Source organism: Clarias gariepinus, chromosome 4 (assembly GCF_024256425.1).
Source record: "Clarias gariepinus isolate MV-2021 ecotype Netherlands chromosome 4, CGAR_prim_01v2, whole genome shotgun sequence".
NCBI classification, from domain to species: domain Eukaryota; kingdom Metazoa; phylum Chordata; class Actinopteri; order Siluriformes; family Clariidae; genus Clarias; species Clarias gariepinus.
In genome coordinates, this window is record NC_071103.1 from 15,126,928 (window position 1) to 15,137,719 (window position 10,792).

Below are 10,792 nucleotides of genomic sequence, written 5' to 3' on the forward strand. Positions count from 1 at the left end.
GACGTATTTATGGAGGGGCTGACAGAGAAGCTCCAAGATGAGCTAATATCACGAGAGCTCCCCTCGTCTCTCCAAGAGCTTATGGATCTGGCCGGCCGAGTAGATGCACGCCTCCGTCTTCGTAGGCCGGTCCGGTTTTCTCCACCCAGGACTCTGCCGCGACCTCCACCTTTACGAGTTGAACCCCAGGAGGAACCCATGCAACTGGGCAGAACCCGCATCACCCAAGAAGAGCGTCTCCGCCGCCGAGTGGAAGGGGCCTGCTTTTACTGTGGGAAACCAGGACACCTACTCAGGAACTGTCCAGCAAAAGGGGGCGCCCTCTAGTTCAGCTGGGAGCACTAGAGGGCGGGACTCCAAGGAGACTCCCAGAGCAACGTCACCTGCTTCCCATCCTTCTCATCCATGAGCGACAGACCCACCTTGTGCAGGCCCTGGTTGACTCAGGTTCAGATCGTAACCTGCTGAATGCGGCTTCAGCCAAAACCCTGGGTATTCCCGCGCTGCCCTTGGAGAACCATCTCAAGGTCCAGGCCCTCGACGGGAGTTCGCTCCCATCTATCACCCACAGAACCCCTCTCATTGGTCTAAGGGTCTCTGGCAACCACTTGGAACAGACGTCGCTGTTCATCATGGAGGGGTCACATGCCACGGTCGTCCTAGGCCTCCCCTGGTTAACCCAACACAACCCGCACATTGATTGGGTCAGGAACTCGATCGTAGCCTGGAACCCATCTTGTTCCACGTCATGTTTACGCGCCGCCACCACGCCATGCCTCGACCCTGTTCCCACAGAGGAGTCACCGGACCTCACCCGTGTCCCCCCAGAATACCATGACCTCAGGATCGTGTTTAGCAAATCTCGTGCTGTCTCTCTTCCCCCTCACCGACCATACGACTGCGCCATTGACCTTCTCCCAGGCACCACCCCCCCCAAGGGCCGTCTTTACTCTCTGTCACCCAAAGAGCGCCAAGCCATGGATCAGTACATCACGGAATCCCTCGCTGCAGGAATCATCCGCCCTTCTTCTTCTCCGGCAGGAGCCGGATTCTTCTTCGTAGGCAAGAAAGATGGTTCCCTTCGCCCGTGCATTGATTATAGGGGTCTCAACGACATCACAATAAAGAACCGGTACCCCCTTCCTCTAATGTCTACTGCCTTCGAACTCCTCCAAGGGGCCAGCATCTTCACCAAGCTCGATCTGCGCAACGCCTATCACCTTGTCCGCATTCGGGAAGGGGATGAATGGAAAACAGCCTTCAATACACCAACTGGACATTATGAATATCTGGTGGTCCCCTTTGGACTTACTAATGCCCCTGGAGTTTTTCAGGCCTTAATCAATGACGTTCTCAGAGATTTTCTCAATTCTTTTGTATTCGTCTATCTGGATGATATCCTGATCTTCTCTCAGAACCCAGAAGAACACCAACATCACATCAGGCAGGTGCTGCAGAGGCTGCTGGAGAACAACTTGTTCATCAAGGCTGAGAAGTGCGAGTTTCACACCACGTCTACCACGTTCCTCGGGTTCACCATCGGCCCCAAAGGCATCGAGATGGAACCTGCTAAGGTCCAAGCTGTCACTAGGTGGCCCACCCCTACCTCACGGCAAGAACTTCAGAGGTTCTTAGGCTTCGCTAACTTTTATCGACGGTTTATCCGAGGCTACAGCTCCATCGCCGCCCCTCTAACAGCCCTCACGTCTACTAAGACCCATTTCTGCTGGAACCCGGAATCTGAGAAAGCCTTCAGCGAACTTAAGAAGCGGTTCACCTCCGCCCCGATCCTCACCATCCCAGACCCGTCACGTCAGTTTATCGTGGAGGTCGACGCCTCCAGCACTGGAGTAGGAGGAATCCTCTCACAAAGATCCAACCTGGATAATAAACTGCACCCATGCTCCTTCTTCTCCCACCGCCTAACTCCTGCTGAAAGTAATTACGGCATCGGAGACCGTGAACTCTTAGCCATCAAGTTAGCCCTGGAGGAATGGAGACACTGGCTAAAGGGAACAGAGGTCCCATTCCTAGTTTGGACCGACCACAGGAACCTCGAGTACCTACGGAGCGCCAAGAGGCTCAATTCTCACCAGGCCCGTTGGTCCCTCTTCTTCGCAAGGTTCAACTTTTCCCTCTCCCACCGACCAGGGTCTAAGAACACCAAGCCGGACGCCCTTTCGAGACTATTTACGACCACCCAAGACCCTGCCACAGGTAAAACTATTTTGCCACCCCCCTGCCTACTCGCCGTGGCCGAGCTCGACATCGAAACCAGTGTCAAGCAAGCCCTATCTCATGAACCAAGCCCAAGCAACGTGCCCCCTAACTGTCTCTTCGTTCCCCTTGCTCTGCGCTCTCAAGTCCTGGAGTGGGCCCACAGCTCTAAACTCTCGTGCCACCCAGGCTCCGCCAGAACCCTGGCACTAGCCCAGCAGCGGTTTTGGTGGCCCACCCTCAAGCAGGACGTCTCTAGCTTTGTTTCGGCGTGCAATATCTGCATAAGATCCAAGCATGTCAACACGGCCCCAGCTGGCTTCCTCAGACCTCTGCCCATCCCTCATCGCCCCTGGTCCAACATTGCCCTGGACTTCGTCACTGGGCTACCCCCCTCCGCCGGCCACACCTGCATTATGACCGTGGTTGATCGGTTCTCTAAAGCTGCTCACTTTATCCCCCTACCAAAACTTCCGTCCGCCAAGGAGACTGCTGAGCTCATGATTAGCCACGTGTTCAAGCTCCACGGTCTGCCTATGGACATTGTCTCAGATCGGGGCCCACAGTTCACCTCTCGATTCTGGAAAGCGTTCTGTAAGCTGATTGGGGCCACTCCCAGCTTGTCCTCTGGTTTCCACCCCCAATCTAACGGCCAGACGGAGAGAAAGAACCAGTCCCTCGAAATTGCCCTGAGGTGTATGGCTGCTCGAGATGTTACCTCCTGGAGCCGTTTCCTACCTTGGGTTGAGTACGCCCATAACTCCCAACCCTCATCATCCACCGGTCTGTCTCCCTTCCAGTGCTGCCTGGGCTATCAACCGCCACTATTCCCGTCTCAGGAGGAGGAGGTCAGCGTCCCATCTGCCCAAGCTTTTGTCAGGCGCTGCAAAAAGACCTGGCTGCAAGCGAGGAGAACGCTGTTACGGGTCGGCAAGAGATACAAGACACAGGCCGACCGCAGACGCTCTCAGGCTCCCAAGTACAGGGTGGGACAGAGAGTCATGCTCGCTGCCAGAGATATCCCCCTAAAGACCACCTGCCGCAAGCTCTCCCCTCGTTACCTCGGCCCCTTCACCATCACCAAGATAGTCAACCCCTGCGCTGTTAAACTCTTGCTCCCCTCAACTATGCGGCGAATTAATCCTACATTCCACGTGTCCCAGCTGCGCCGTCTCGCCTCATGCCCATGCCCAATTCAGTGTTTCACTGTACAATAATTACAGAAGATGATTTTTTAAACGGTGAGAAAAATGTGGTCAAGATCAGAAACAAGTCGGGGTTTCAGTGAACAGTGTCAGCAGGGGCAAAGATGAAAAAAAAATCAGAGAAACAAATTAACAATAATTAAAACCTTAAGATTAACCTAGGATAAAAAGACTCAGTATTGTCACTATGAGCAAGACTGTGCAAAGACTGAGTGTGCAGTGAACATGAGGATAGGGGTTGGTCATGTGCCAGCAGACCTTAAGGCTCATGAAAGTTGAAGTTGAACAAGAAATTCTTTTGCTGTGGAAGATTTTGTGCAATGGAGTTACCCATGGAAACATATAAAGACATGACAAGTACTCTGAGTCTCTAGTTTTCGTTAATCTATGGTACTAGTCAAATGTTTGGACACACCTTCTAATTGCATGGGCTTTGCTGATTTATATATATATATTTACATTGTAAAACAATGCTGATGGTGTAAAAATATGCAATAATCTCCTTCGATATTGAGATGTTGTTAAAGTAACAATTGACTGTTGTTGTGGTTGTTATGTAATTACCTAATGCAATGTGTGTTGCTGCCATACAGTATGTGTTACTTAATTACCTAATGCCATACTGTATGTGTTATTTCATAGTTTTCTAAAAAAAAAAATAAAAATAAAAAGTGGCTAAAGTGGAAGTAAACACAAACAGTATTGAAAACTTGAAAAAAACTTAGAAAAAAAAAAAGTTTTAGAAACTTTTAGAAACTTTTTAGAAAGTTAATAAAATGACTGCAAGAAAGATAGTATGTACATCCTTGAGAGAAGAAATCTACAAAGCATTCCCTGTTGCCTATTCTTAACTGGGTCAAATCAATATTAATCCACGGGTATTAAGGATTTTTAATTTAATGAGCCATTCAGAAAAAGTCTGCTAAAGATTAAGACATCACATGCCTAGATGGGAAAGGGTACTTATTGGTCAGATGACTTTTTTTTGATGAGGAAACCACAAAAATTTTGCCCCTGAAAGTTCTCGGCCTCAAAATAAAAGTTTAGTGAAATGTAGATCGGCAAAACACATTTGTAGCAATCAGAAATTAAGATACTATATAATAAATGAGTATCTATAAGTAAACCGTATAATCAATGTTCAGTAATAAGCAGATTTAGTAATATTAACCTACATATAACAGGTAATTTTTTATTGTTTTATATTTATACTACAGAACTGTTGAATTATCGAACCTGATTGGTCAGAAGATTGATTATATTTGTTATTGTTTTTTGTAACAGCTGTCAATGGCTTTGACTGTATGTCAAATCATAGTTTTAAATAAATGTGCATGTTCTCATGTGTTATCATTTCTATGGCAACAGCTTGTTCAGATGGACTTTTATAAAAGGAGCTCTGCTGAAGTGACATGTTGTCATTTAATAAAGAAAAGTGTGTAATCATTAAGGGACAAAGGATCTGGTGCATTCTGCTTACTCACAAACATGACAAGCTGCATTTATTGTTATTGACTTTAGGGGAAAGATAAGTAAGTCAGAACAGAACTAGCTTGTCTTGTGGATGTTCCACCAGATCACTGTAACTAAACAGGGTTAAAGAGAAGATTTAGTTTGGTATTCATAAAATCTACAGTAACTTGTAATACTTGCAAACATAATTTATATAAAACACATTACGGGGAAAAACACATTGGGACATGATGTTCTTTCAAATACAACTTTTATAGATTTTAATGGTGCTTTATTCTTTGCATATGCAAGGGATATACTAAAAGTAATGCACAAAGGGAAGGAACCTTTTTAATAACAAACATAGGTACCGTGATTGAAATTGCAAATGTTGGTAGAGTAATTTTTCATCTGTACAAAAGTACTACTCAACATAGTCTTCATCGCAAGTGATGCATTTGTGCCATCATTGAACCTAACTCTATATTCCCCTTTGAAAATCCCCTTGGTTGCAGGTCATGGTCGCCCTGTGCGCTTTACGGAGGTGACAAGAAATCTGCACAGATGGATGAAGTATAAAGATTGAGAAGCCAACACCAAAGTCAAACCATGCAGTTTCTTAAAAGAGGATACAAGAGTTGGTGCAAATGATCCAACATGTGCAATTTAAACAACCTATGTCAGTTAATAAAACATTATGCCCACTGGTTTTTTTATGTTTGTTTGTTTGTTTTTTTGCAGCACTTTTGGTATAGCCCTCATACTCTACTACAGTTTAGTCATTATAGTGTTAATATTTGCCCTGTGTAGTGATGTGCATTTCCATTTAAGCCTCATTGTTTTAATGGTTTGTTCTTTGTATTGTTCAATGAAGACCTTTCTAAGGTTGGCTTCATGCTGTCCCGTTCTTCTCAAAACAAGTCATTGGTCTCCTGCCCTTACCCCTACAGTTTCTATATGAAGACCTACTCATATATATGTTTCTCTCCCTGTATCATGGATTGCTGATCATTGCTAATACTCCCAATCCAGGTTGCTGCAAAGTATAAAAAAGTGATATATAATTTACGTCTGTACTAAAGTGATGAGAACGTTTCACTTTCATTTGACCTTATATGAACTTTATTATTATTTTTTTTTTAATTATGCGCAGAAACAGTTTCAATGTGCACTTTAAACAAACAAAGGTTTCTGGAAATCTTTTATTCGAATATAATCAAACAACATGCTCACTTTTTACATTTTTTATTGAGACCTTTCATGCTTTTATATCACTGAGATCACTGTTGTGATTGAAAAAATATAAAACAAGTTCTTAACAGTGTAGCTGACTTTTTTCACTGATCCCAGTTGGCTCCCTCCTGGACCTTGAGTGTTTGGTATGGAGTCATTATATCACACTCGCATTTGTTTGGATTATGCAGCCATTTAAGATCCAGCTTTTGTCCTTTCAGCAGGCTTGTAAAGGCGCGTCATTCATCTCTTTCATACGTCCTCATAGACACCACATCATCCATGATGCATTTCTTTAGAAAAGACACACACACACTTCTGTATTATTTTGGTAAAAGGGGGCATGTGACAGAAAAGGAAGTATCGACCTTACATCCGCCCTACTCACCAGTATCAACTTGCCACCCTGTACTTCTCTTTCAAGCGTTGTGCTTTTGCCTTCCCAGGTCTGTGTTTGAATGAGTTTCCCATCCACCAGTCTTATAAGAGTCTGAAACAAGATGTGTATCAGGGAAGATACATTAATAACTGTAGTTTCAAGATGCATGTATTGATAGATATGTCAAATCAGTTCTATAACTCACTCTGAATAAGCAATTGCCACAAATATAATTGTTTTAAAAAAAAGTTTTCAAAAGTGTTTTATCGAATCTACCTTGGCCTGCCTGTCATCTGGAGTGAGCTCGTCAAATTCCTCATCCAACCGGAAATGTATTTCCGCTGTCTTGAATGTGGTTATGGATTTCATTGATATGACCCCCTGATCATCAGTGCTGAACACCAAGTTTGGCTTGGCCAAATTAGCGATCTGCCTGGATGCAAAACCAATTCCTGCAAATCCAAAAAAGTTATTATGGCGAAGGTGCAGGCGTTGCAGTAGAAGATCTACCAGTGCAAGCCAAAAAAAGAAGAAAAAAAATCCAAAACCTGGACAATACAGACAAGTGCTAACCTGCTTATACGGATTTGTGATCATAGTAGAAAATGTGCTGAACATCCAGCTGTGTTTAATTAAGTATGTAGTCATTTAAAGGAAAAACTTACCTACAGCCTTCATGTATTCGTCAAAATTCTCGCTTGCAGTTAATTTCCATTTACCCATGAACTGTTCCATTTTCACAGTGCTTTATAAATATGAGTAAAACACTTCCTTCCGTGTAGTGTAGTCTAAAAGTCTAATACTGATTTGAACACTGGGGAGTCTATATGAGAGGATTCAAAGAGAGAGACGCAGAAGCAGGCCAATACACAGAGGTAGAACATTTTCATTGGGTAAAGGTTTTTAAGAAGGGTTGGGTAGCATTGTGTGTGTGTGTGTGTGTGTGTGTGTGTGTGGTGTGTGTGTGTGTGTGTGTGTGTGTGTGTGCGTGTGGTGTGTGTGTATGTGTGTGTGTGTGTGTACAGTATGTGCGTGTGTGTGTTTGTGTGTGTGCATGTGCGTGCATGTGCATAAACGGAACTGTGCAAAAGTATTGAGCAACCCCTCATTTCTTCATATTTTGCTTTCAAAGAGTTTTTTTATTTTTTTTTTATGTAGTCTTGGATAATCATTTTCCAGGGTTCCCGAAGGACTTTTTTGACCTCATTTTCAGTCAAGTCCCTGTACCTGGTCAGTTTAAGTGGAATATTTTTGTTGGTTAAGCATTGCATTCAAAATCCACCTAACTTTAGGCATGAACCAGTGAGAAACAGATGCAGATGATGACAGATGATTGTCCGGATGATGATTAGTGTACTGGTGATGCCGAATGCTGAGTGCTTGGAACAGACGAGAGGGGAAATGAGGTTGCCGCTGATGTTGTTACATAAACAACCATTTTTTTAAATTGCATCATCAGGAACTTTGCAGCATGTCACAGTAAAGCTTTTGTTCCTCTTTTTTCATTTAATCTACATCATTTAATGTAATATGAAGAAACGAAGATTGGCGCAACACTCAACAGTATTTTAGAGTACTGAAAAAATAGAGTTGAGTTGGCATACAGTTAAATGCATGTACTCACACTTCTCTTAGCTAATCTGCATCTTTATCGGTGGGAGGAAGACAATATAACCTGGAAGAAACTCACATGTGAAAACATGCATAGAAATTCCATGACCTGGAGTTAGTGTTTTATTGGTGTCTTATTACATTTCCCCTAGATGGTGTTCAAATTTCCAGGCTTCCCTCCCGCTTCCTTACTTTTTATATGGCAATACCTGTGGTTCATCTGTCACCTGATGTCTGTAACTGATATCCACAATTTCCCTGGATTTCACTAGCTTATTTTAAGAGGTTTACATCACCCCTATCTTATCCACACTGCATTGGCTCCCTGTGAAATTTTACATCCATTTTCCATACAAATGTTTCAATTTTAAAATACTACTTTTGAAGTATAAAGCATTAAATGGTCTCGCGCAGATCTTTACTTCACCCTACTTCCATCAAAGGATGCAGGCTGCTTGTCAGTACCAAGTATTATGAAAAATACAGCTGGGGGCGGAGCTTTTTCTTACAAAGCGCCAAAGTTATGGAATAGTCTTCCAAATAGTGTTCGGGACTCAGACACAGTCTCAGTGTTTAAGTCCAGGCTAAAAGCCTATTTTTTTAGCCAAGCATTTTTATAAATAGATTTGCCTTGGGTAAAGGAGCAGATCTGGGGGACTCATGGACGTAGAGTATTACGGTGAACGTCGGTATGTTTGGATGCTGTCTTCCTCACTCTCACTGATCACTGAGGCTTGTTGACGGTGAAGTGATTGATCGCTTTACATCTCAGGAAGCCCTCATGTTTGTGTTTTCTTCTGGCTCTCTCTTTTAGTTATGCTGTCATAGTTAGTCCTGATGGACTTCTTGCTTGCACTCTGCACTAAATATACATTCACATTATACATTGTGTGACTGTAACCATATCTAACTGTTATCTCTCTTACACTTCTGCTCTCTCCTCTTTTGTCTCTTCTCCTCTCTTCTCTCTCTCTCTCTCTCTCTCTCTCCCTCTCTCTTTTCCTCTCCCTGTCTCTCTGTCGAGCTATACATATTGCTCCTGAGCTGCCAGTGATCCAGACCACCTCTGCTCTCTAGACCTGTCTGACTCATCCTGGTGTCCTGCTTCTGGTTGGAGATCTCGTCGCATGGATGCCCCGTGTGTTCTGCCTGGGATTCGTGTGGTGACTGGGGACGGTTTTGCTTTACCATGAAGACGGGCCTATCCTCGACTGATGCAAACAGCTGTTCTATGAGGACTTGTGACTGCAGTCACTCGATACAGTAGATCAGGACTAAACTTTTCTACAGTCTACCTGAGCCTCCAATGATGAACTTGGCCAAAATATGCAATGATCTTCTCTGAACAGTGATATTGATATTATGATGTGTCTGCTGCTCATGCTCAATAAAGCCTATCTGAGGTTGGTTTTTCTGCAGCAGTTTTGGTCTTGCCTTCCTATAGGATGGTCTTTGTGAGAGCCAGTTTCATCATGGTTCTTGATGGGTTTTGCAAATGAACTTGACAATACTGTTCATGCCTTTGTGTCTTAAAATATTGACCGACTGTTGTTGTTGTTGTTATTGTTGTTGTTACTTAATGACCTAATTCCATACAGATTTGTATGTGTCATATTAATAGTTTTGACAAAAAAATTGCATTATTGTTCTAGAATGTAGAAAATAAATCACTAAACAAAAAAACATTGAATTATAAGGTGTGTTCCATCTTTTGATTGGTACTGGAACATTAAAGGCTGATTGTTAAAACACGGAGGCACAGAAGTAGTGACACACACCGCACAGCTGTCATGCTTTGAGCCAGCTCTAATCTTGATTAGAGGAGGTTTATTAAGCATGCCGGATAAATATTTCAGACTGAAAACCTCGCTTTTATAAGATTAATACATTTAATAAAACTGCATTTTTCCCATATGGACAAAAGAATTATTGATAATATTTTGGCGCAAGACATACACACATATATGCAAATGAGGCTTTAGAGATTAAACCTTTGTACCTACAATATAATGGTCAAAGATCTTGTATTCCAAATGGATTGTTAATAATGCTGAAGTGCTGTTATATATGATTAGAGTGGTTGGGAAGAGGGGGATGTGATTATCTGACTGTTGCAACTGTGAACAGAGACAGAGACAGCAATTGTTCATACTGTGATTGCTGTACCAGTGTACTGAAATAGCACACTGGGGTGTTAAGTGGATAGCCTGCGGACATACTTCTAGGCCAACTAGACACAAGAGCTTTTATTCCAGTTAGTTCATTATTTAGATATCTTAAAGCAATTCGTCTTCATGCAAATTCTCCCTATTGTTAACATTGGAACCACTGTAGTCTGTACTTTTTTCCTGTTCTATTTATTGCTATTATTTATAACTGTTAATATCAATCGTTTTAGTTCCATTCATTTTGGGCTTGCTTATATTTTCTAGGGTTTTTTTTTTCAATATAATTTAATTGGATTACATTGGATATTTGTGTAGTGTAGGATGTGTAGTGTGTGTGTGTGTGTGTGTGTGTGTGTGTGTGTGTGTGTGTGTGTGTGTGTGTGTGTCTTTTTAAAGGTCTTAGCGTGCTCTAAAGGCACACGGATTGTGTGGTGCACCCGGGTGGTGAAAGCTTTCTGGAGGTTTTAACATCTTGAACTTGAACTTGAACATGCTGGCAAAGGCACAAGTGCTTGGGCCCGCTCATC

General features: G+C 43.0%; 1 protein-coding gene across 1 annotated transcript; it reads right to left on the reverse strand.

Moving 5' to 3' along the window:
• Positions 1-6,062: 6,062 nt before the first annotated feature.
• On the reverse strand, positions 6,063-7,352 carry fabp4b (fatty acid binding protein 4b). Its single transcript, XM_053494543.1, has 4 exons — positions 7,152-7,352; positions 6,763-6,938; positions 6,496-6,597; positions 6,063-6,400 (listed from the first exon to the last, which is right to left on the reverse strand). Exons 1-4 carry the CDS (start codon positions 7,219-7,221, stop codon positions 6,347-6,349), a joined length of 402 nt encoding a protein of 133 aa, XP_053350518.1. The 5' UTR covers positions 7,222-7,352; the 3' UTR covers positions 6,063-6,346.
• Between the last annotated feature and the right edge of the window lie 3,440 nt (positions 7,353-10,792).